This window comes from Coccinella septempunctata, chromosome 4 (assembly GCF_907165205.1).
Source record: "Coccinella septempunctata chromosome 4, icCocSept1.1, whole genome shotgun sequence".
In the NCBI taxonomy this organism is placed as follows: domain Eukaryota; kingdom Metazoa; phylum Arthropoda; class Insecta; order Coleoptera; family Coccinellidae; genus Coccinella; species Coccinella septempunctata.
The window spans coordinates 11,283,256-11,310,479 of record NC_058192.1 but is presented as its reverse complement, the minus strand read 5'-3'; the positions used below and the strand labels follow the sequence as shown (position 1 = coordinate 11,310,479).

The 27,224-nt window shown below is 35.6% G+C and overlaps 2 protein-coding genes across 2 annotated transcripts in view; both read right to left on the bottom strand.

Moving 5' to 3' along the window:
- Positions 1–2,120: 2,120 nt before the first annotated feature.
- LOC123311532 overlaps positions 2,121–27,224 on the bottom strand; it is a 91,528-nt gene continuing 66,424 nt past the window's right edge. Inside the window, exons 2-3 of the mRNA XM_044895564.1 lie at positions 5,305–5,456; positions 2,121–2,349 (exon numbers count right to left, since the gene is read on the bottom strand). Coding sequence (XP_044751499.1) covers positions 2,317–2,349; positions 5,305–5,456 — 185 coding nt within the window. The 3' untranslated portion in view covers positions 2,121–2,316. The remainder of the gene's footprint in view (positions 2,350–5,304; positions 5,457–27,224) is intronic.
- On the bottom strand, positions 21,959–26,452 carry LOC123311531. The gene has a single exon (XM_044895562.1). It carries the CDS (start codon positions 26,078–26,080, stop codon positions 23,333–23,335), a length of 2,748 nt encoding a protein of 915 aa, XP_044751497.1. The 5' UTR covers positions 26,081–26,452; the 3' UTR covers positions 21,959–23,332.

The following is a 27,224-nucleotide window of genomic DNA, read 5'->3' as shown; positions in this document are numbered from 1 at the left end:
TGAAATATTTGTTATTCAACAATGTGCCTTAACTTATTACAATACTAGTGTACCAGAAAATCTTCTTCATTATAGCAGTTCTAAAAAACTGACTAGAAACTCGAGAATCTTGAGCTAGTGTTTGTTGCGCTTATATGGATGAGTAGTGATTTGCAATTTATTGAGGATCTGCCAATTTAATTCGAATATTTTCATACACTTAGACTTCTAGTTAGTGTATGTATGATTTTCCTTAGTGATAGTCTCTGCCAAACAAGAGGAAATACAACATATTTTGTTCAATCCTAGCTCTCACTGGTCCCCAGGATACATTACGAGAAGAAAACTGTTCAAAACTACAGGTCCTCCAGTCTGATATCAGAAATGGTTTCGAATTTTTGAAGCGAGCGAAAAAATCTGTTGAAATACCTACGCTTTATCTCTGCTCAAATTTTAACAAACTAAACATTAAAAAGTAATCGAAAATTCATTTCACAAACAAGTCTTTCAATTGAAACACAATAACTTTCCATAAACAAATGGATCTAACAATTTTTTTTTTTACTGATGAAGCCGTAATGAAAAGTTCTTATAAACAGATGCAATCTCAGCAATACTGTCGTGATTCTCAGTACTTCGTCTTTTCATTTACGGAGTAAATGGCGAACTGAATTTTTTGCAAACTTAAAACTAATGGTAATAAATATCGAACGACCTACTCTTCAGTAATGCATAGAAGTTGTAAACTTCCATAAACCCAGGTTTATCCATTCCACAAAAGTAAGAAAATTTCAGCAAAACAGCTTAAGTACTGCGAAATTTTTTTTCCTTTGAAGCTATTCCACTGATTTTCAAATTTGTTTCACTCATTTCGTTTGTGTTTTCAAGTTTTTTCTTCATAACTCTGAATATTTTCAGTTTATGTGTTACGTAGAATCAAGAATCAACTGGGATTATGAGAAATATCGGTTGTGCTTTGAAAATCTTGAGTTTTGATGAATTCTACTTGTCCAAATTGATGATCTTCTCATAAACACCCTGCGTTTTTGGTCCAAACAGCAAATAGTGTTATAATTTCCCATAACGGCATAATTGTAAATGGTAAAGATTCTTCAGCACAAAACATCTCCATCAGAAAGATTCAAAAGTTTTCACTATTTTTTCAGGAGAATCCCAATAACTCATGAACTTATGAACCCAAAGTATAAAATTGCCATCAAATCCAGCAATTTAATGATCCAAAGATTTACTCTGTGTGGTGTTTAGAAAATAGTAGGCTGTTTCTGGTATAGCCGGAGGCTGCCTAGGTTTGAAAATATTTTAGGGAGAAATTTCATGGTCAAAAACTCCAGCATGCAAATTTTCAGCAAAAAATAATGATCATAAGGGGATCGTGTGACACTCAGTATATTCATTTTATCAACGAGTGTATAATTGTAAAACGAATTAAGAATGAGATTTTTTTTTCAAAGTTTTGTTCAATAGAAAAATCTCACACGAGCGAGTTTCCACAATATTTTTCCTAAAACGAAAAGAAAACTTTACTGCTGTTGGAAAAACCCAATCGATAATGTCGAATCAAGTACAAATTTGAGAAATCACCTTATGCGTTCTCGATTTTGCCGACAATTATTCTTTCTATAATTCTGAATGGGGATTGTAACATCAAATTACACATAATTATATAGCTGGGAAGAGATCTATATAATTAATCTTATTTAACTGCTCTTTGAGGTTGAGGTGCGGCATTCATCATTGGCTTAAAAAATTTTGCCGAACTGCACATTATTTCTTTCCAGCTGAGGAAACCTAGTTGGAAAAAATTGCGATTTATTTATTTAACCCATACATGCTCCCATTTAAGTTTGGGTTTCACAAATACAAATAGTATCTTCCTTTCTATACAGTTCAAGAGCAAATTAATACAACAATAAAGTAGTCCTGACAGAACTGGTTTTAAGTGGTCAATTAAAAATTAAAGTGTATTATTTAATCTATTATTATTTATTCTTTCTGAAGATGGAACTAGACAAGGTCCTCAATTTTACTTGAAAAATTTGAAATAAGAATTGACCCAGTTTAGCTTTTTCTAAAAAAAATTGTTCGTATTGTTCAGTAATTTTTCCCATTACAAATTACATTTTACGTAATGTACACTCCACCCATCATCGTATATCCTCTTCAATTCAGCGAGTTCCTGGAAAAGCCCAGTTTTCATCAGTGCCTCACGTGCTAATGGGGTGAATAAAGATCTATTAAAAAATCGGCCAGGCTCAGTGCAGTCTCTCCACGTTGAAGGGAGGGTTGCGGTCTGGTGCCCTCGGGGCTAAACCGCACTCAGTGGGTGGTGATTTGGGACACGTAGGGTCGCTAAAAAAGAATATTATGCTCAGTTTTTTTTTCCGGGCTACGCAACAGGTTATCAAAAGCCGGCATGCGAATGGTTTATGGTTTGACAATGAATCTTTCCGGTTAACACATCGGGGATTTCTCCGGGCGGGGGAAATATGTTTACGCGCTTTTTATCACCGATTGAATTTTGTTTTCTGCCGTGCAGTTTGGGACAGAATGGTTCCATCACTCCCGTATGTGGTTTTTCCACCTTTTTAATGTGGAATGAAATAAAATGATCAAAAAAGGGTGAATGCACTTTCAGCATACCTAAAATTATTGGTCTGGTCTCTTTTTAGGATTTTTAGGCTCGTCAGGTATGAGGTTTTCGCAAAAAATTGCGATGCTGCGTCATCCAGAAACTAAGGAGATTTTTGGTGTTTTCGAGTTTTCAAGAGCTTTTCATGATGCTTTTGGAGCTTATGCCGATATACTTAATCTACCTATCTTCTGATCCACTTCGATGGTAGATCTAACTTCAATCTTTTTTTTTACCGAATAAGTTCTGTTCAGTTACACTTGTTGATTCATGGACTGACATCAGAAACTGCATAGTATTATACCAAAAATTATTCAAAATGTTCAAAATGTTATCTGTTATTTAACACTATACTGTTGTAGTGTTGAAAAACAACTGGAAAAGATTTCTCAAGGTGATTCCCCGACCAAAAATCGAAATAGTTTGTTATATGAAACATTTTCGAATTCTCATTCGTGATTTCATGTTCAATTATTTCCCTAAAAACTACTGCATGAAGCTACGAAGTCAATTCAAGGGGCAAACAATGTTCAAAATTTCATTTTTCGAATTTTAAAAATATCTGTAAATTAATGCGATAATTTATGGATAGGGCTGCTTGCTTCAACACTATGTTAATATCGTAAGGGGTTGAAAAATAGTGGTACTTCTACCATTAATGGTGTACTACCCTTTTCAAAAAACTATACAGGGTGAGTCTTTGACTTGTACAAATATTTTAACATTAGATCCTTCAGGTCAAGAGAAACACGTTTTTCTTTACCATTTTTCTCGAATCGGCTCGGTTTGAATGATACAAGCTGTTGAAAAACCATAAAAAATTATTATTATATCTCACAAACGTCTTCCAGTTTTCTCATTATTACCATTACGTACCATAAAATTACCGAAAATGAAGAATTCTCCTCAATTTGGGTTATCACTGCATATGCAAGTTTAAACTGAATAATTATGAGTTTCATTCATGATTTTTTCAAATTCATCGCGGAAACTATTCAAAATCATCCTTCAAATATGCGGTTTTAAAATTTAAATCACTTTGTGCGGAGTTTACGATTTGGCAACAGTGCATACAAGATAATGAAAAGAACAATGTCCGATCAGCTTGTTTATAGAATAACAGCTGTTGATCTACACGCGCGTACTTACTGGCGAGCTTCAACTGCAACCGGCCCTAAAAATCCCATAAAATTTTACAACCTTCCTCGTTCGCCGCAGACCTCAGAGACAGCCATCTTTGTCTATATCATCAAGATAATGCATTTGTGTCCTTTATTATCAAGGCATATTTCAGTCGATGTTGCCAGCTTGTACAATTCTCACAAAACGCTTTAAACTTTAAATACCAATTTTTATTTTTCATTTTTAAGTGCTTAAAATAATTTTTTTTGGGAAACGGTTGGAATGTTTATTTCAAAATGTGATGTTTCAAAAATATTTCATAAAAAATACATCATTTTCGTCAGAAGGAGTATTCCCTATTAAAAGAACCCAACTCTTGAAACTAAGTTGGACGTTATCTAATGAATATATGAACGTTGTGTAAAATAAAAGTATTCCTCATATTTTCTCGTATAATGCGCCATTTTCGAACAATTTGATGTTCAAAAATTAAAAAGTATCTATGAAATTTGAAAAATTGGGTACTTTGGCTGAATACAACTGTATTTAAAAGATTCATAAATGCGTATTGTCACAGATTTAGCTAGTTATTCTGAAGGTAATTTAGTTTTTCTAGAGGTACCTAAGCTCATTGTGAAAACTTAAGATGGCTATATCTTTTTTTCAGGGCCGAATCAGAAAAATGGTGTGGAAAAAAAGTGTTTCTTTTGTCCTCAAAAATCTACTGTTAAAATATATGTACGAGTCAAAGACTAACCCTGTATGTCTAAGTTAACTAAGCAGCAAATGAATTGGGACTACTGAAAAATTGCCTTAATTTGACTGGCTATGATATTGTTATTACTTTAGGGATGCTAGATTTTCACCTTGAGAAAGAATTGAAGAATTGTCATTTGCCTCTAATCTGTATGCCACTGACGCAAGGCATTTTTCTAAATCCCTTCTTGTTGTACAGGGAAGGCAAAATTTCCGTTTTTAGGATAAGAATTTGGGGGTCTTTCAAAGATATTTTTGATACTGAGTAGATTGTTGGGTCAATCTTCGCCACTTTTTGAGGTACAATGATACTCCCTGGACCAGTTGCGTAAAGACTAGGAATTGTGCTCCATATACTGGCGAAAAAGCCAACGTAGGCGGAAAAATATCGGAGTTATAGCTAGAATCTCAAGAAAAAGAGGATATACCTATTTTTTTGTTGAAAAATTGACTCTTCGCTTTGAATTTCTTTCTACTACAAGTTCCCCTACCTCTGTTAATTCAGTAAACCATGCACAAAATAATCAGAACAGAAATTTCTCCCCTTGAATACAATTTCCTCCAGAAGAACAATAAAGAATTCTCTCTCATTCCGCACCATCAGTCTAGGTGCGAGCAAAACTATTTTCTGTCGAAAATTAGTGACGCCAAGCAGATTTTCCCGAAACACTAAAGAACCTAGAAGGAGATTTCGCAAGTGAGGATGGCGATTGTCCATTTGATTAGCCTCAAGTCGTTATACCCCGGCGGGTGTTCCCTAACGCCACACAAACGTCATATGAGATGCTTGAACTCACCCTGGACATTCCAGTGGACCTTGCGAATCTTGTGCTAGAAGCTTTTGTGTGCCGACCCGATGTTCGGCACCACTCCTGTGGGCCGCTGCCCGGGCACAGCGTGACGGCCGAAAGCTGCATCTTTGGGAATCCATTGTCCTTGTCAATTCTCTCTGAAATATTGAGAAATATATGCATTTTGTACGTTCGAAATTCGGCGTTTCTGCCATTACTTCACGGTGTATTCCGGGCGAGCTGGGGCGGCATGCGGAGTGAAGGTTTTTAAATTAAATTTTCGGACTGATGTTTTATTGGGGCATTGTGCTGAAAAATTTATTTTATGTGTTTTGGAAGATGGGTGGGGGACGATTCAGGAAATGATTTCGTCGATTGATTCCTTTTCAGGAAATGGGCCTAAAAATAATATCCTTCTTCAGGGAACTTTTGCCGGTGCATGATTCGAGATATTAGGTTCTGTCATTTGCATAAAAAGTGAAGCACTTTTCTACACTCGATTTTAGTATTCGTTTGCTGATTGAATTTACACCGGTGTAGAGGAGGTGTAGTTTATCTGCATCTCATTTTTACTATGTGTAAATAAACTACACTTCCTCTACAATGGTGGAAATCAAATCGAGTGTAGAAAAGTGCTACACTTTTTATGCTAACGAAAGCACTAAATATAGGGGTTAGGTAATTAGAATAACGAAGGTTTGGGTGCACTTTCGAATGTTTTGAATCATTTTTAGCAATAATAATCGAAATTGAACGGAAATTTAAGAGTGGATGTACAATAATGAAAGATTCCTAATCAATTAATAGTAAAGTAAAAATAACTACCTGAATCAACAGTACGTATATCATGTTTTTGAAGTTTGATACTGAATATTTGTATGGATATACTTTTATTTCATAGATGATATAGATATTGTAGTTTTTGGGTGAACATTATTTTTATGATGGCAATTGATTCCTAATTGTACAAGGTGAGTCTTTGACTCGTACAAATATTTTATCAGTAGATTCTTGAGGTCAAAAGAAACACTTTTTTCCTATACCATTTTTTCCGATTCGTCTCTGATAAAAAGATATAGCCAACTTAATGGGTGAGTCTTTGTCAAATAGTTCAACAGTAGATTTCCAAGGTCAAAGGAAACACTTTTTTCCGAACCATTTTTTTCGATTCAGCCCTGATAAAAATATAGAGCTATCTAAAATTTTCATAATGAGCTGTGCCCCACCTGGAAAAACAAAATAACTATCGGAATAACTAGCTAAATCTGTGACACTTCACATCTGTGGATATTGCATTCGGTCAAAGTACCCAATCTTTCGAATTTCATAGATATTTTTTACTTTCGAACATCAAATTGGTCGAAAACGGCGCATTATACGAGGAAATATGAGGAATTCTTTTATTTTACAAAACTTAGTTTTCAGAGTTGATTCTTAGAATTTTTGGTATTTTTATGGAATGTAATGGTTATAATGAGGAAACTGGAAGACGTGGGCGATATCTTGTGTTCGAAAAAGATTCATCAAATAAATGAAAACTGAATTCCGAAATTCATTCGATAAAACCTTTTGTGAAATAGTACTAAAAATAACATTATTTTATGGTTTGTCTACAGCCTGTATCTTAAACCGCGCCACTCGGAAAAAGTGATTAAGGAAAAAAGTGTTCCTTTTGATCTCAACAATCTACTGTTGAATTATTTGTACGAATCAAAGGCTCACCCTGTATATCTTCTCTCGTGTGCAATTGAAATTATCATAATCATTATTTAAAAAATATCAAGCATTCATTTTCGTAACCTTATCAAATTTCAAAAAAAATAAAAGTTTGTCGCCAGATTTGTATGAAAAATACGTCTGCTGGATTGTGATGAATTTTTGAATAATATTAAAGCCACAAACACTCCTCCAGTGCAGGGGTGTAAATGATGAATTAAAATCTGTTTATCCTTTCAGACATTTTCTGATTATTTCCAATATTAAGCCTTCTTTTGACAATATTTCCAACTTCACCCGCGTAATGATTTGTGAAACATTGAAACCCATTTTTACTTTTTCGGAAACAATAGAGGATTATTTACGATATTCGAAAAATCAACTCTTGATTTTGCCCATTTACTTTTACTCCGAAACGCTTCACAATCTTCAATTTCATTTTTCACTTTCGACTTATCTTGTGCCCTTCCTGTCCTCAATAATCTGTCGGCACTTTTTTCCTACAGTACCGATAATAAAATAGTTGCGGCATTCCGCCCTTAACATGCTCATTTCAGTACAATAAACCGACGGCGCCAATATAAATCTTTCGACGATGCTGAAATACGATACGGCTCAACTTCCTTTGATGTTTTCGAAAAAAGCCGACATCGCTCAGGTGTGCAAAAGTTAACGAACACAGAGTTTTTACTCAGGTGAAAATGACGAATTATTGTTGTATTCATTGATGGTCAACGGAGATCGAGTCACATTTTTCAAAAATTGAACTCATAATCTGAGGCACGAATATTTCTTCAAATTATAACATTGAAAAATTAGTTTTTGATAGCTTGAATGATTTTGAATGAATAAGATTTCTTGTACTTTCCTGCTAAAAGTAACGTTTTTTGGAAAAAATAATTTATCAACAGGTAGGGGGAGTCTGAGAGACTTGCTCAGGTAGGAGACTTGATCCACCTCAAATATTTCAATTAAAATTTCTCGCTACCGGTATCGTAAATAGCTTGCGACATACTCGTAACAAGGCACAACTAGTGGCGGCTCCATTTTGCCCGCCATCAAAACAGTTGGAGAGTGAGAGGGTTGAACGTGATTTTGGAATTTAGGAAATAAGAAATTGAATAATTTTTGTTTGTTACACTGTCTGAAAAGTTTGATAGGTGCGTGGTGTTATTAAGTTTTATTGCTTTCATTGATTAATATTGTTTCACAAACGATGAGATTTTTTAATAATAGTTGTAAGAGTTTCAAGAAAACATCTGTTAAATAAACGAAAAGGGAGTGCGGGAGACTTGACCCATGCTTTGTTTGGGAGACATAATCAGTGGTCCAAGTTTCCCGCACTGAGCCTAGATAATAGATTGTTTCAAAAAAAAAAACTTTAAAATATAAATGAATATAAAAAAATATACAGTTTCAAAAAAGTGAAAAATATTTCCGAAATGAGTGAGAGTGACTCTGAAATAGAAAATATGTATTTCATATGCTGATACAACTGATTATGAAAACCTTGACAAAGACAATCGTGGGTCATTGGAAATTGTTTTCTTTCAATGTTTTTCCTGATAAACAAACTTATGGTCAAGTCTCTCTCGCCTCCTGTTCAACTCTCCCATGGGTTAGGGGGACATGAGCCCATTTTCGGTTCCTAAAAAAAGAATTTCTGTACTCTAAAATGTTCATCTCACCATCACTCTACTATTATCTATCGTTACCGATTTGGGCATGATATCTTCACGCAAAAAATGAGTAGCTACCATTTACAGATACAACTTTTGAGTGGCTTCAGAGTGAAAAGGGGTCCAACTCTCCCGGACTCCCCATATGTATCTGGAATTATCTTCGTGATATCTTGTTGTTGCCTATGATGTCTACATTGTCCACTCAAATTAGTACTCAGGAATTACAAACAAATGGCATCACATGCTTTATGCGTCATATTGCAGTTGCCTGCAAAGTTTCATGAACATCGTTCTTTGGTTTTAATGATATACATATTTACTTCCTTCGATACTTCATACTAATCCTGTATAATTCGACGTAGGCACTATGATGAGGTGAATATGGAACAAATATGACAAGAGTCTAGGCGATCAACGAGATCTTATTATTTCTATCTGGCAGGCATACAAAGATATAAATATCAATAAAACTTCAACGATGGAACGAGGGTGTGAAAATATGTGCCTTTCGGATTTTGCAATGAAAAACAGGGGCTGAAAGTTGGCAAAATATCAATGTCTTCGTACTTTCGTAAAGTAAAATCGAAGACTGAAAACTGAAAACAAAGAGCACATTGGTCTACTATTCCCAAATATCCTTTTAAATTTTTACCATGTTTTTTTTAAATTTTTTCTCAATTTCTTATTTTTTTTAGCTGAACACACATGTAAGCACTGAGCTGGTCCGATCCCTTCCGCTTATGTTTCTATAACCCTATTTCCTCTTTTTCTTAAAGGTAGTAACGTACCCTTAGTGAGAGACTCGAATCATTACTAGAAACACAATAATAAAAATATATTTACATATGCACAAAACCACAAAGCCCGACTCGGCGAAATCTACGACAGGGTTCCTCGGACACGAAACCCAACGGCTGCCGTAAAAATCAACCCTCTCGTCGAATTGTAGCACCTCCGTTCGAACGGGAGGAAGTAAAAAGACTTCCTTTCTTCTCCGATTACCGAAATAACACAGATGTGGGGCGTACGCAAGGTTATTAACAATTACGCTCGGCCCTTTCAGCGGCGTCATGTGAAATCGAAATTAATTTCGGGTCGTGAAAAGAAACTGTTGCGCGCCGTTTTGTTGCGCCGGAAAAAAGGGTGAGCTCGCCCTTTGAATATTGGTTTTCGATTTGCCACATATAAACCAAAATTATAGCTTTCGCCGGTACGCGCCGGCATCCAACGGAAACTCTAAATTCTAAACTGGGACGTTGGCGGTTGTTGGGGTGTTTAATTTTGATTCCCGCACGGCTTGATTCCCATGGCTGTGCGATGATGGTCCATCAGGTTGAATGGGCTCATGCTGGTGTTATTGTGTTTGGCACAGAGGCTGATTTTTAGAGATTGGGAGAAGTGGATAGGGTTCCAGAATAAATTCATAATTTAAGGGTTGTTTTAATTCTTACACGATCGGATATCTTCGAAAGGCTGTAATATATAGGGTGTCCAAGGAAGAATCAAGATGGACTCATCAGGAGGTTATAATTAGGGGAGAGTTCTTTTGAATTGGACTGCCCATGAACCGGACGCTACAGTTTTCTACGAAACTCGATAGTAATTTAGCACTCTTTACGTAAATCCCATTTTCGCAACAAGGCGCGATCCACAGGGTCTACCATTTTCCAAGAGATCTCGATCGATGTTGCGAAAATGGGATTTACGTAAAGGATGCTAAATTACTATCTAGTGTAGTAGAAAACTGTAGCGTCCGGTTCATGGGCAGTCCAATTCAAAGGAACTCTCCCCTACTTGAGATCTTTCGTTTAGAATATTCAGGGTGTTTTGAAAGGTGAGGCTTTTTTTTGACAGAAGATAGAGCTCCTCAAAATAAGTTCTTCAACCAAAAATTGTCTATATAAAATATCCAAGATGGCTGAGATACAACCCCTAGGAGTTCGACAAAATTACATTGAATTTCAAGTACGGGACTGTGGAAGGTGACTCCGGCATCGCAAAAACGAATCAAAACATAAACATATGGCTGGACAATGAATGGTTCAGTACCAAGTTCATCGGTTTAGATTCATCAGGTCACTTTTGAGAGAATCATAATTGTTGTATCGTGCAATTTAGGGTGACAAAAAAAAATTTTGACAATCGAGGCAGTTTCTTAAAAGTGCTTATGTTAGTTATGTTAAAAAAATGCTATGATGTTTACCCATTTCATCCCATTTTTACGACGATTGTTGGAATGTTCGAACAAGAAGATTGTGATGCACATTCTGAAAAAATTCGTGAATAATTTAGAAGAATTTTACTGTGTCTTGTCTCTTCTGTCAGTTGGTATCGAAATGAGCCATTTCATAAAGTTACTAAGAAATAATGAGAACAATTCGGCAATCCTAAGTTTCCATTTTCATTACCACGTAAATATCGAACCAGCCAATATCCTGAACGAAACCACATGGTCGAATCAGGACATAAGTTTTTCCCTCTGTGTTGCGATTGTTCAGCAAACGATCTAGGGTCGTATTAGAATCTATTTCAGTAATCATTTTCAATTTTTTCATTTTGAATGTTATGTATTGGTAATTTTTGATGAAACGCTTCATTTTTACCAGTTCTATCTTCTGTTAAAAAAATGCCTCACTTTCAAATACACCCTGAGGGTGATAATCAGACTGTATTCTAAGTTCGATGAATCTTGAATTAATCAACAGATCTGTTTTGAATTTTGCAGCGGTGTTACCCTCTCTGACCATGTTTGTTCATCATTTTTAATATTAGGGAAGAGCGACTTCGTCGAAAGTTCCAGAAAGGGGGTTGGTTGGTTGAAGATAAGTTGTAAGTTGTAGATAATTGCAATATCTACAACTTTTTTATTCACTATTTCCCACATAATCCCAAATTTATCGAGGGAAACACAAAATACCGATTTTTCATTTTTTCTCCAACAAAAATTCATTGATTCATAGAAAAGTCACTCATTTTTGTAATTTTTATGAGTTGCATACAATTTTCCACTCTATCATTGCTCATTTTCTCGAAATTTCAGCTCAAAGATGACATAAAAAATATATATTTGTATGGAAATGCAATATTTAAAATGAGATAAACCAAAAAATTTATTTTATCAAATAATGTTTTTAATGAATGCTGTGTATTTTTATTAAAAAGAGTTAACTCCATGTGGCACTGAATAAATTTCACAAAATTTCTCTTGTACTATTATTGTAAACTTCTGAAAATATCGTTCAAACAATAACCGATCGTAGTTATATTCAAAACAATTAGAAAATGAACGAATCTGTCCTTGAAAATGTTTATAATTTTTTTCACATTTGTAAAATAATTATTGTATTAAAACAGCTTCATTAAATTGAAATATTAATATTATATATTTTTGAAACAGATTTGTTGTTCATCGATTCTGTAAATAATCGATTTTTCCATTGTTAAAGTTGATATAACTTCAAATTTTTTCAGGATCGTTTGAATTTTTCATCTTACAGTTTTTTGAACAGCATTCAACTGCATTATACTGAATTGGGTGTTAATTGAGAAGCCACTCTTGTATTTTGAATCGTTATAACAAGCAAATATTCTCAAAAATGAATCAGTATAAATCGTGGGCAGTAGTTCTCGACTCAAAAAATCCGACAATGCTGAGATCTGCTAGCATACGGCTGCCTACCTTGTTTGTGATGAAGAACCAATACACCTTTACCTATTATTCCCGCAGCAGCCAGATCCATGTGAATCCAAGCTTCACATCTCTGTGAAAGCATTCGGAGATCAAAGTGCGGGAACTATGTGTACGCACCTGGTAGCCAAGTTCACAAAATGTGTTGACAATGCTTCTTATTTATACTCTCTTTCTTATGTGTAAGGCCATCCTGCGCCCTCTCTCTTCCATGCATCTAATGGGATAATACCATTTGATTTGTGTCCTCCGATGACGTGCTATTGTGTGTATTTGTTTATGTCAATCTTTGTTCTCTTCTGCGCTCCTTTATCTTTTTTAATTGCTTCTTTGATTCGTCATTCAGCTTGTTCTGCGGGGTGGAAAGTCTGAAGATAATGTTGGAGATAAAGTGGAACCAAATCGTTGAGTTTGAAAGGAATATGAATATTTTCTAGTATTTTTTTCTGGATCCACAATCGAGAAAAGGATCTGCCAACTTTGGATGATTTTCTGGGTGCTTCCTCGAGAGAAATTCGTTTGTCTTTATCTCAAGTCCTGTTTTTTTTCGGAAAATTATTAAAAAAAGTTAAACGAGTGCTGCAAATAAAAAAGTAACTTAAAAACGTGAATGCTCATATAGACACGAAATATATCCTTTAGTTCAAGTGTGTACATCTCATAAAGTGCCCGAGTTCTTTCAATTCCCATTTTAATGTCGCATAAGCCAAACGACAAATGAATTCGTGACAACTTGTAAAAATCTGAGCTAAAAAATTTCACCCCTTTCGTCTGTCATCTTGTGGGGCTGAGAGAATTCTCTTCTGGAGAGCATATCTCAACGGAATTATTGCAAGTCACGCCTTGGGCAGATGTTCCCTTGTTTACACAGTAGAAACAACTGCATCCCTTAGACTTCGTGATTCTTCTTCATCAATTATCCAACCCTTCATTGAAAGAATATGATTTGCGCTGTAATGTGCGTTGAGCTCGTTTAGTGCCATATTATTTCCTGGTTTTGTGGTGGATTCCTGCTCTTAGGAGAGATAATATAGAAATTAGAAGCTCCAAAATTCAAAGATATGAGAGAGTTTCGGAATGCTGCTAAAAAAAACTGAAAGAAAGGCCCACACTATTTTTGTCAAGGAAACTTTCCTCATATTTATTAACGACTATTCATTTATACCTTAATATACACAAAGTAGATGAGATAGCCATTCATAATAAATTGAAATAAAGTCGGCGTGAAAACATTTCTTAATATTTAGGTATTTCTGCTGTTTTCCATTGAAGCCTTGTAATTAAGAGAAAAATTGAATGAAGATATATTACTCGTCTTGCAAACATTATTCGAGCTCTTAGTTCCGAAGATATCGTGAACTCCAAAGTGTAATTCATTAATACTGAAGACTTGAAGGCTACACAATAGGGACTCTTCAAATAATCATTGAAAATTCTTTCTGAATTCAATATATTTTCCCAATTTAATTGCAGAGTTGATTCTTCACGTACATAACAGAAAATATTCCAACAATGATATTCATTGAAGGCTAAATTGAATTGGGATAGTTTAGAGATAGATCGATATTTCTTTTTGAACAATTATACATATATTCTTCATTCGCATCGAGTGTCTGTAGTCTCTTCGGAAGCCGTTTCCACCATACGAATTTCATCACCAATTCTCTTCCCCCCAGACTCTGAAAGGATTTAATGAACCTGCTGTCGAAAACGGAGCACACTTTTTGTGCACAGGAAGTCCTTTCTGACAGACAAACAGAATTGCACAATACACTTGTACGAGAGTTTAAGATTACGTTTCCTGTTCCAATGGAGTTCGCGTTATTTAACTGAATTCAAGAGCGATATCTACCGTCTGTTCTTATGGAACGATTCATCGGTGTATATTTGACGGAAACAACAAGAAAAAAAGGGCATTAATATCGTTAGTTAGGTTAGGAGACTTCCTGATGAGGTATTCACATCAGGAATTGTAGTCAAGCACCAAAACAAAAATTACTTTTAACAAGCATCCTTCCAGTTCTTTAGATTTACTTACGAAGTTTGTTTCAGTTTGTAAGTTCTCATGTGGGTAGAAAGCCTAAATAGGCAGAACTCTAAGATCTCAGGCAGATCTCTAAGATCTCTCCTACCCCACATGGACGGCGAGTAGAAAGAATTCACATTGTCATATTGATACTCACGAGCTTTGATTTAATTGGAAATCCATGTTATAAAAATCGTTAGAAAATATGAAATTCAACACTGAAGTTTTGTAGGAAACCAGGGGTTTTTTCAAAAAAATATTTTAAGAGAAACTGCAGAAAAAGTATGAAAATATACATATAAATGAATCGACTGGCATATTCAGTAGATCAATGACTTGAGCTGCTAGAAGGTAACCTGAGTTTACCTCCACCTATAAAATTAACTAGTGAGCAGCACCATACTTTTATTGATTGCCTTTCTGTTAGTTTTTTTGGTTCTTAGAAAAAAATTTCAAATTGCTGCTCACCAGGTGCCAACTTTAGGGAGCTGTATCTAAACAGGAGATTTTTTATGAAAGACTCACACTATTTTTTGACTTTTCATCAACTCCCTGTATATCGTGGTTCAATTTTGCTCACGTACAAGGAGAATTTGTTGTTTTAGTCGAGTTCTAATGAATTTTCCATCATCATCAAATTACTATCAACAACTTTGATTCACTAATCATCACATAAAAATTATTTCCAAGGGCTACATTGTCACCAACACTAAAAACCATAAATCATAATAACTCCTACGGATGATACTCTATGGTTTCGGAAGGTCAGGTGGCGCATAAATTAATACAATCACTTGTATAGAGCTTCGACGCCAGGAAAAAAAAGGGGGAACGAATTACCCACACTTAACGGTATCATTTCCTTTTTTAACGGGGGTTGACCGGACCATATTCAATTGCACATTAGGAAGGTCGACCAAGGGCCGTCCGGTCAGTCTTGGGGCAGGTCAAGGGTCAGGTAACTTACAACTTAATCGTGGGTTGTTTGAAACCGGATACTTTTGCACCTTGCATTTCCGTGTCTTGGTGGCAGTCCACAATGAGATGCATGATTTTTATAGACGATCATCACTAATATGTGCTCAAATTAGTCGAAACTATATACACATTTTATTTCAATCAATTATGAATGGCTATATCATCTACTTTTTGTGTATATCTATTACTGAATTTTCCTAAACTTCCTATGAAAACTTCTTTCACCTAGAATTGTTCTTTTCGAACAAATTTCTGGCTTGAAAATCTCAGGTTTTTACTTGACAGTAAAAACAGAACTCTGTGTATATAAGCTGATGAAGAATTTCCGGTTGAAGTGAGCTCCCATAGTTGCAAATATATCTTTGGAAATCTCTTCAAGAATTCTAACAGGAATTTTTCGCTTTGTTCAAACACTTTTGCATTTCAACCTCGAACTTTGAAATAAAATTCTGTATACATCAGGCCTAGTTATAAGCAAATTTTTTTGGGATACCATAATTTTATTATTTATCTACTTGCAGGCGAAGAATATGAGAAAAAAAGTGAAATTTTCATGTTTCAAGAAGTTTATTGAAAATAGTTACAGGGCGATAACATTAATTAATTTTTTCTTCTTCTCTGAGGAAGTATATAACAAATTCATCTATTCGAACAGTATAAATACGCATATTCGGTTAGAAAATAAGTAGATTGTCTAAATTTCGCAAACTTATTTTCTGCAATAAACTTTTGAAATTCGGGTATATATAGAAAAATCTGTCCATCTATTATTTGTAGCATTTTGGATCCTTTACCGGAAATGCTTTTCTTTCAAGAATTTTTGAGGAGTCTATTTGGTTCATTGAAATTTCAATTATATCACTTACTCAAAAATAAGAAGTAATTTTATGAAAGTCTCCCCTATTATCTACGCCACCGATGAGAATGACTCAAATTTTTTACCACCAAATGATTCAGTTCATCCAGAAACTAGCTTCTACTAAATTTCATTCATTCATTGCTAAATTTTGACAAAACTATAGCAAATTTAATGGATGTTGGTGCTCTTGTTGAAAAGGCTTTACTGCTTGTGGGGTGAATTTCAGGACCTAAGTTGATATAAAGTTTTCTTCATATTTCGACCTCTAGAATCACACCCTGAAATATATGAAAGTAAAATCCAGACACTCTGTATAAGTTCATTCGAATGAAACCGAACAACTGTCAGATCGTTGATCGAATAATAAAAGTTGTGAAAGCCACTGTAGGTCTCAATTCAACGTATACAATTCACATAAAAATTTTATTCATCCGGTTATTGTTTCGCAAACCATCCAGAACCCAAATGAAATTTCTCGATAACGGCGGACGAGTCCAAATAACGGTAATAAAAAAATTCCAACCCCCTCCTTCGTTCGAGATACGAAATCTTTTAATTATGATATTTTTAATTAAGGACTAGGGGCTCGGTGAATAGAAGGATGTTTAGGTGGAGAGCATCATCATCTCAGACTGCGAGAACTGAAAAGAGAGAGGGTTGCAGCTGCCGGTGTTTGCTTCGACTACCCTTGCAGTTCCCACGATTCAACCCTTGATGTGGATCTTCATATTCCTTTCGCTCTTCTCCCCACTTTATGGGATTCTTTTCGCCGAACTATCTACATTCTACATTTCCGCGTTTTACACCTTTCCCCATTTCGAACGTTTGATGCGTGTATTTCTTTAGAATTAGTGCATTGTGCGTTCAAATCGTTTTAATGTTCCGCAGTCAAAGGGGAAAGGCGAAGGATTCCTGTGAAACGAAAATAATCCGTGCCCTGATTACGTTTCGGCCGTTATTTGCGAATTTCCTGAAATCTTGCAGATTTCGCAGCAGAGGGAAGTTCCCATGGGGAAATCCATAACGTACATTAAAAAAAAATTGAAATTCATTCCGAAACATTTCTATGGGGCAAATGAGATGAATGGAAAGAACGAAATATCGTTTTCGGAGTATGGAATAATTTATGACGAATTTATTTTACAAAATTCATGTTTAAAAATAAGTTTTTACGATTCAGTAAAATATTTTATCGATTCTTCAAGACGGTAACTGTAGGTACAAGGTGAGCAATATTCGTTGTCTACTGAGGAAATCTCGAGAACTAGGAGAGGTAGAAGAAAACGGATGACACATTTCTCTTTTTCAGAGACACAAATAATGGTGAAAACCGTAGACTCCTACGATTCTTCATTTTTGAGTTATTAGCAAAACATGAGATGTTGACGATTTCGAAAAGTTCCCATAACTTTGAAGTTACAGATCTGAAACTTCTACAGGCAGTTTTTTACGTAGAATCCACTGACGAGCTCAAAATATCATTAGGTGAAACTACATTTTTTTAAATGCAAACTTTTATTGAATTCGTTATTTTTTAATTGGACAAAAATTTGCCTGTAGATTCTACGTATAAAAGTGCCTAAGAAGGTTCAAGTTTCAGATCTGTAACTTCAAAGACAAAAAAGTTATGAGAACTTTTCGGAATCGTAAAAATCTCGATTTTTGTTTATAACTCGAAATCTAAAAATGATAGGCCGATTCTGATTTCAGATTTGGATTAATCATGAGAAAAAAACCCGAGAATGTGTCATCCGTTTTCTTCTCGCTACTATAGTTCTCGAGATCCCTTCAGTAGACAACGAATTTTGCCTTCCCTGTATATCCTTCTCTATCAGAGATAGAGGAGGACTAATTGAGTACGGATTGATTATAAAAATTAATTTCTGGCTTTCCCCATAAAGTTACAGGGTGTTTTTCGAAATTCGTTGAAATAATGAGACCATGATCAACGCCAAACTTATCGACTTATTGAAATTTGGAAGGTTATTGACACATGCTGAGATCGAGTCAGCAGAGAGATATCAATTATTTCAATATTCCAGTGCCCGGATTGATTAATCCTCATTTGAAGTATATTCAGGGTAAGAATATCACTTTGTATTTCGAATTTCAAATAATTGCTTCGCTTTCAATGAAGAACCTAAATAAAGCTTCAATACGTGATACCCTGCACTCAAATTCGTCACATCTAAAATTCTTTTTTTATGAATTTTTGAATTCGCACAAAGTTCGAAAAATTGAATTTATTCACATAAACAGAACTGAGATATCTTGTGATTAAATGTGAAACGAGGAAGTTTCATCCATATAACAGGGAGCTTTAATAAACAAATTAAGTAATGGAACAAGAACATATCAAAACACTGAAATTCTTAGGCATGAAGGCACAGAGAACAATATCCTGAATTTGTTCGCATGAAATATATGAAATACCCTGTATAAATACAAGGCAGGGGTAGCATTTTGTGACACATAAATATTGACCTAGAATCCTGCATGATGTACCAGGTTTCAAACTTATAATCTATATCACAGTTCTCTTTTTTGCAATGAACAAAAGACAAAAGTGCAGTTGACTCAGAGCAAGATTATAAATTGGCTGCTAACACAACCACAGTAGTTGTCAACCAGGCAGAGGCAGAGAATCTTCAAGCATATTTATTGCTAAGGAGTCACTATTGATTTTCTCGCATAGAACATTGGTATGGGATGACCAGCTTATCTTTCAAGAAATTTGGCACATTCACTTGAATATCTCCCAGAAAGCTTAAATTTCTTTCTCATCAATTTTCTAGTTCACTCTACTGATTATAGTTAGTTTTGTGTTCACTATAAAACAATATATGACAAACTGAACTTCGTAGAATTTAGATGAGAATTCTGAGGGAATCATCAAAAAACTTTTGGACTCTAAATCTTTCTTCCTCGGATTCCAAGTATCAGGAAACAAAAGGACGTTTCCTATGTAAAGCAATCCCTTCCACACCGGCACATCGTAAATTCAAGTCGTTTTTTTCTCAATTCATCATTGCCCCAATCAAATTGAAAATTAAAATGCGCGACTTATTTACTGGAACTCGATGATCAAGAACATGATTGAAGCGTGGGCAGCCACGTCTGATGCAGACCGAAGCATTGTTCCCATGAGACTCCACCGCGCGCCACCTGTTCCATCTCATTACGCCACTTCCGGTGATAACTCAGCGAAGAACAATCTTTCACAGGGTGCAATTCCAACCCTGTAGACTATTTTCTACAGGAAACTCCGAAACGAACTTGATTTTTGAACTGATTTGCTCAAAGAGTCGTACTGATGTTATGGCTGATTAGATCAACGATGTTCATCTATAACGAAGTTCATCTACATCTACAGGGTGAGTCTTTGACTCGTACAAATAATTTAACAGTATATTCTTGAGGTCAAAAGAAACACTTTGTTCCTTTACCATTTTAAATCCTCTACAGATTGTTGTCTTCACTCTCTTGCTTCATCTCGTAAAATAATATACTTACCTACAGAGTGATGCCTGGACAAAAAATATTTTTTTTCTATCTTTAATCAAAAAAATCTTATTGATATTTCATCCATTCCTATCCCAAATTAAACGCAGTTCGCTGCTGTTTAAGGCACAGAAAATGTCTAGAATTAACATGATGATTTGGCAGAGAAGATCCCTATTTCCTGTTGAAATACTAAGTCAAGTTGTATAAAATCAGACTAATTATCTGTATTCAAATTTTTATTGAACCTACGCACTTCGACTTGAAGATAACGTCCAAATTTTTTGTACGTATTAATAACTGGAATTAAATATTAATGAAATCGATACTTGCCTATATTTATCTGACTTCTGAAATTATAATTATACCTAAACATCGCTTCTTCTGTTGAATGTGATCCTCTTCGTCATCAAATAAGTCCTGATGTTACCAATAAACTGATCGTTCGGATTTGTAGATCATTCGGAAAGGAATGAGAATTTCATAGTAAAATTTTCGATAGAATGTTCTACCAGTATGTAACAGTTGATTATATGTTCACCGAAAGGGAATTGTCAGTCGATTCAAGGTTTTTCCGATCAGAATAACTAATGATTTTTTTTTCAAGAATTAGTTGATCTGAACTTTAGAGTCATCTGAATCTGGTTTAATGAATGGTTCGTATTTGAAATGGGATCATTAGTCTTTTTCGAGTGAGTTTTGTTCATAAGCTTCCTTGGAGAGTGGGAAATATCGTTTTGTTTTTGATGTATTACGTACGTTTGATTGGAGATTCAACGTTGAGCGTTACTGTAGAGAAAAATTGAAGACTGATTAATTTTTTTCATCCTTCAATGAAAGTTACAGCGTTAAATGATTGTAACATCGAAATTTTTAATCTACTTTGAGCTGCTCCTTACTAAGGCGTTTCGAACTATATCATAAAACTTGTTACCTGTATGCTATTGGAAATGGACAAAATGGTAAACCAGAGGAAAGCTATTTTTGAAAGAGGTAACGAATCAAGAACAGGAAGCATACAATCTAGGTGTTAAGGTCTGGCACGTGCCAATACAGGTAAAAGTGTTTTAGAGACAAGTTCGAAAACCTTACCATTAACAAATAGATGAATAAAATTACCTGCGAATATAACGACCTATATCCTCCTATCAGGTGGTCTGTATTCATTCATTCGAATTGATGCTCACAAGTCTTCGATTCCGAAGTATTTCACGCTTTTTATTATAATTATTACAGAACTGTTTTAATGATAAGATTGGAATTCTAGTTAACTGATTGAGAGAACTGAAAATTAGGTTACAAACCACGGAATATGTTTCACTTCAATGCTATACAACAGAATACCTTGTCCTCAGGATTAGATTATTTTTTTAATATTACAGGATTTTGGTGTAACTATGTAAGAGCCGTAAGAGGGTGTACCAGAATTAAGTAAAAAATGTTTTATGATATATTCTAGGGCGAGAACTTTATATAACACATACTCAAAAAAGTTCTTTAGAAATACAGACCAGACTGTTGAAGTGAAGGACAGATATTTTATGATATGATGGAGGCTTACCTCCATCATATCTACACCAGTACTGAACAGATTTTTGGGCTCTATGAAATGAACGATAAAAACTGACTCAGATCAAGTTATGATGAAATAAAATTATAAGGGACTCATTTTTTTTTAAGAGTAATCTACCCTTAAATTTGCTTGCAACTATTCATTTCTTGTTCCACACTTACCTGTATCATATAATATGAAAGCAGCATCGACTTCAGTCAGACTCACCTTGTTATGTCTTTCATTTTTCTTCCTAATAATTTTGTAGAATTTGCAACATTTTGGATAATGGTTAAAATCCGACTCCTTTTACGATTCGCAATAAAAAGTCATCCCAGCTCTTTAGTTCAGAATTTGTCATATTTTAAAACCCAGATTAAATACAATAGTCAAACTTAAGCCTCTAGAGAGAATATCTTTTCGGTTAAGAAAGCCGTTGAGCTTAGGGATTCGACAATTTCTGAAACCGTTGGTGAAGTGACAAGTTGTGGATTTACTGCTGTTTCCTAGAACTCAATAATTCTGAAGAGAACCTTGAAGCATCATATTTTACTGTCAGACATCCTTGTCGTTCAAAAGATGAACACTGAGAAATATTTTCAACTTCCAGTTGATTTAAGGTATTCATGAAGAGGGAGGAAGTAAATTTAAACAGGACTTAAAACCATAGGTATAATATTTATTTGTTCAATGCAACAGAGATGGTTTATTAACAAAGGATTCACGAGATTATACAGATTTATATACAATTAAAATAACAAAATACAATGATACAATATAAAAAGTCAGTCTAGGAAAAATTTTACAATGGCGGCAACATTTTAACTACAAATAACCGCAGGAATATGCGCCAGACAAGTCATACGAATTAAAATAACATAGATCACAATATTCAACTATCAAAAACTGAGTTTTACCTGGTAACTTTCACGAAACCTGGCGCATAACATTGTAATTGCACATTTGTTTTCATGCCACCGTACGAGAAGTTGACACATCTGAATGTTCTTAAGACTACAGCAATAAAAAATAAAATATCACATATCGATCAACTTATTCACCCAAAATTCAGCACGAATGTGCTATTTTTATCTAAGTATATATTTCACTGGGATCTGACGAGCCTAGGGTGGCAGTATTACAAAGTTTTTTATCGGCTGACTTGTAAAGTTGTAAGTGTCAAAATCGCAGGTGGCACAACCCTGAGTAAGGGCAGAAACATAAAAAACACTCAATTGGCACCTAAATTCAAGTATTGTTGCTTTATAACTGAGGTAGATTCGTCATTGATGGTGATAGTTTTAACAAAATGTAAGTATATACATTTTTGTAGATGGGCTTTGAACAAATATCAAAATCTGCGTTGTAACATTATTGCATATTATTACTTTATTAACGGACAAACACTTTTTTCAATTGAAAAATTGGAAAACATTACATCCTTCAGTTTTGTGAAATATGATCAATTTTTGGCGTTTCACAAAAAAATTCTTTGTGTAGCATTATTGTACTGCAGGAGTTTTTATTTTATATTTACAAGTTTTGAATATTTTTTTATGCTTTTTTGGAGAAAAAATAGTCTGTCTGAAATAATTGAATACCACGAAGAGTTCAAATCGAATTGAAAAAATGTTGAAAAAAAGGGAAATTTTTTTGTGAAATGCGAAAACTCACAGATGTCTAAAATCTATCATTTATACAATATCAATATATTTCATTCTAAAGTTTTTGTACATCCATTCAATAATATAATCTGATATAAATATTTAATTATTCTATTTCATCTGAGATTCTGAGGTATTGCTGTTTTGAATAGGTATTGAATTGAAATATTGTTGAATTATCGATAAATAACTTTGAGCAATTTTAGTTACATATACTCTGTAGTCCACATTATGATCTTAAAAAATTAAAATCCTCGAGGTCAGTTATAAAATTATATTTACAATGAAAATCTCAACTCTAGAAGTACAACATTAAGAAAAAAAGTGCCCAGTGATAACAAAAATTATTAAGACGATACCTGCACAGATCACCGTCGCTTTACTCTCCCTGTTGTACCTTTCATCTGTGCCCTCCGTTTGTGAGTTTCTACATGCTTGAGCATGTGATCTTTTCTTATGAAGCCCTTGTGGCACGTCTCGCAATAGTGAGGCTTAATGCCAGCATGGCAGAACATGTGCCTCCTCAAGTCGGTCTTGTGGTTGAACATCTTCTTGCACTTGGAGCATTTATGTGGCTTATCATCTCCATGCTTGGCCACATGAACCTCATAGGATGTTTGATCGTTGTATCTCTTACCGCAACGAGTGCATTTGAAAGGTTTTTCTCCAGAGTGAGTGTTCTTATTGTGCTGGGTCAGATAGCAAGCCTTATTGAATTTCTTGTCACATTCTACACATACGAATTCTCCAATGGGTTTTTCCGTCGCCGGTGCATTTTGCACGGTGCTATCTGGATGTGTCGGCTCGTCTCTGATCATCAGAGCATCTTGTTCCGGACTCTTTGTGAAATTCGTCCATTTGGTACCATCCAGGACGTTATTGTTGTTGGCCAGATCGAGGTATGGAGAATCTGGAAGAACATATACGGCTTCGGTCGGATAAACATATATGCTTCCATCTGTCTCTCCCAACCGATTATCGTCGAAATTTTCTTTATTGAATTCTTCTGGTATTGCGACTGCATTGTCGTAATTTTCTGTTAAGAAGACATAAGGGTTCGTTGCCGAAACCCCGCCCCCCACGCTAGCATCATCGAAACTTCTGTTCCCGAACCGGAGAGATTGAATCTCATCGAAGCTGGGTAATAGTTGCGAATTACGATTGAAACTGGTGCTGATGAACTCTTCACCAGAAGTATTGAGGCTGTTGATAGCCATATCCTGCGTAACGTGGGGGGCCTCCTCGTTTGGGTACATCTGATATTGACTGGCCTCCATAGACATTAGGTGTGGCGCCATACTGAAACCAGGGGGGATAGTGTGAGTATTGGAACTGAGCGGTAGCAGACCCCTCGACTCCAAATTCAACGTTGAGGGGCCTGCTTCCCCATTTGGGGAATTGCCATTAGAAGACAGATTGTTCAAGCTTAGCATTGGGCTCACCAGGGTTGGGCTGTGAAGTAGGTTGGTATTCAGCGGTGGCACATTCGGCTGCTGCTGCCGGTCGTATGGTCCATTTGGTGGTTGCTGTAGATGCCCTGGCATCGGTGCCGGTCTTTCGTATTGCGCTGATAAATTACTACCATCGTCTAACCTCGAATCGCTATTTGGGCTACTGGACGTTCTACCGTCCCTGCTGTTGGCATTATCTCTTGCCGGATGATGATGGGCACTAATTGGAAGCGAAGCAGGATCGGGTTGACCGCTCGATTTAACTGCGTTCTTATGAAGCGTGGTATTGTAATGTCTTTTTAGATGGCCAGAACTGGTGAACCATTTGTTGCAAGCTGTGCAATTGTACGTTTTGGGCCTTCTAGCCTCGTTCGATTTCCATGTAGCACTTTTCGTAGGAGCAGCAGGAGCTTGAGCTGGCACGTTAGGAACTTGGGGGGTAGAGATCACAGCATTGGTCGACTGAGTCGGTAAATGATCGAAAGCTCCTCCAAAATTTGAGGTAGGAGATAATCTTTGAGGTGCAGCGACTCCATTGCTCATGAAATCTCCATTTGGAGCTTGTACTGGTTGGAATAATTTCTGATCGATGCCGGGAGGCTGACCGAATCTTTTCATCGGTCCATTATTAATGGCCATTCTGTCTTGTATCTGCGCTTGCATATTCGATTGTGGCTGTGTTTGCCAGTTTCCAACCATAGATGATACATTATGGGGAATTTGCGGTGCTTGATTCGTATTGTTACGTTTGTCATCTTTCGAAAAAACTTGGTGAGAATCTAAATCCAAGATTTCGCTTTGTTCTTCGGTTTTTATCTGATTGGCCATTTGCTGACTCTCATTGCCGAACAAATAGTGTTGATTTCCTTGATATGAGTTCAAATGCGGCGCAGGTGTGGGTGGATGTGACATATTGATATGGTCCACTAATTGAGATGCGGAGTTACAAATCAAACCACATTTATCACAGGTTTGTGGGCTTGGTGAAGGTGTGGGTTGTGGGGGGTAAACCTGTCCGGACGATAATTGAACTGAAGAAATTGGTGGTTGTTGGGGGCGTTGATAGGGGTTATAACGATAAGGGTTAACTATATTAGACTGATGGACGGGGTAATCTTGTTCATACACTTGATTTTGATTGACAGTATCGAATTGAGGAAGGGGATAAAAAGATTGTTGCTCGTTCATGATCGGGTATTGATGAAATTGTTGGTTGGGCGATAGCTGTTCTACTTTGATTTGTTGATAATTTTGGAAATGGGGGGAGAATGCAGAATTTTCTTGGTTCTGATACGGAGATAAACTATGATTAGATTGGGGGGTTGGGGGATGTCCGTAGACATGCTCGGGCGAAGTTCGATTATATTCATTATCTGATTTGGCAAGGGAATCGGAATTGTCTGATGAACTACTGTTATTCATGGGGAACTCACGCTTAATCATAGAAGATTTGCCATTGTTATTCTCTTCATTTTTCATACTGCCATCCTGAGTGCTCCATTTGTTAAGCAGATTCTCTTTGTGGGAATATTGAAGATGAACATTCAAAGATTCTGCAGAATCCAGGAATAATCTACATTCTTTACACTGGAAAGGACTGCTACTTTGCTGTTGTTGCTGCTGCTGTTGTTGTTGGTTATAATGAGCACCACTATTATTCGCCATATCACTGATTCTAGTCTTTTAAAATAAATAAAAGTTCTAAACTAAAAAAAACACCTTGAGCACTGGTTTACTGTCATCTACTGTTAGTTCTTAGTCCGGGAGGCATAACATTCGAAATAAACACTGCAAAAACACGATTTATATTTCCGAACATCACTCGAAACGCAACTAATAAGAACGGAAAATAAAAAGTCCACTGGGTTGGATTTAGCCCATCACTTCGTTTGACGAACACTGAGCATGGTAAAGTCCTTCATCTTCTACTCAACACTGATGATACTTTCGTAAAATTATATAGACAATATCGGAACGAATTTCGATGTCAGGTCTACAACATTCCACTGCGGAGATTCAGCGCAAACTGAAGATTCTGAATTCTGAATACAGGATCTGTGTATACGAGTGAAATTACGAGAGTCCGCCTCGCAAAGAGTTCGACCAATCGCAGCGCTTCATCTGATGTGTACGGGGTGGTAGGGGGTAAGATGCTGCATTTTTGAACATAGGTTGGTTTTGGATTTTGGAGCTTATGAGCGTTGCGTTTACGACACTAATTTCTTGGAAAAATGTGCGTACCCCGCCAAAATTTCTCAGAAATCATAACGTCAACGGACATTTGTTTTTTTTTTCTCAGATTCTTCGTTCAATTCACAAAAATTTTTGTTCTTGGTGGTTGCATGATTTTTGTGTTCTTGATAATCGTGGTTCAATTCACATCTCGGTGAATTCATGATTTTTGGGAAGCGAAAGGGGTAGTTTTTTATGACTGTGTAATTTTTTATTTTTTCTCCAGTTTTGTATAATTGTGCATAATATCATAATTTAAGTAATATTATATATATATAATAATTAATCGAATTTTTGCATCGATATTTTCATTATTCATAAAGCTGAATATATTTTTGATCACTCTCCATTTAATTTTATTCTTTATAAACCAGCTACTAACTAAATACATACCTACATGATTAACTCTTTAATTTCTATCATTCCTATCCGATCCATAAATGAATTTATGAGACTCAATTTCACATGTCTGAAACAAATTTGTGATACACCTAATACGAACATTGTCATGGGGATCAACAGGTGCAGCAATTAAAAAAAAAAATTCCAAGTAATGTTATGTTGCCTTATATGACAT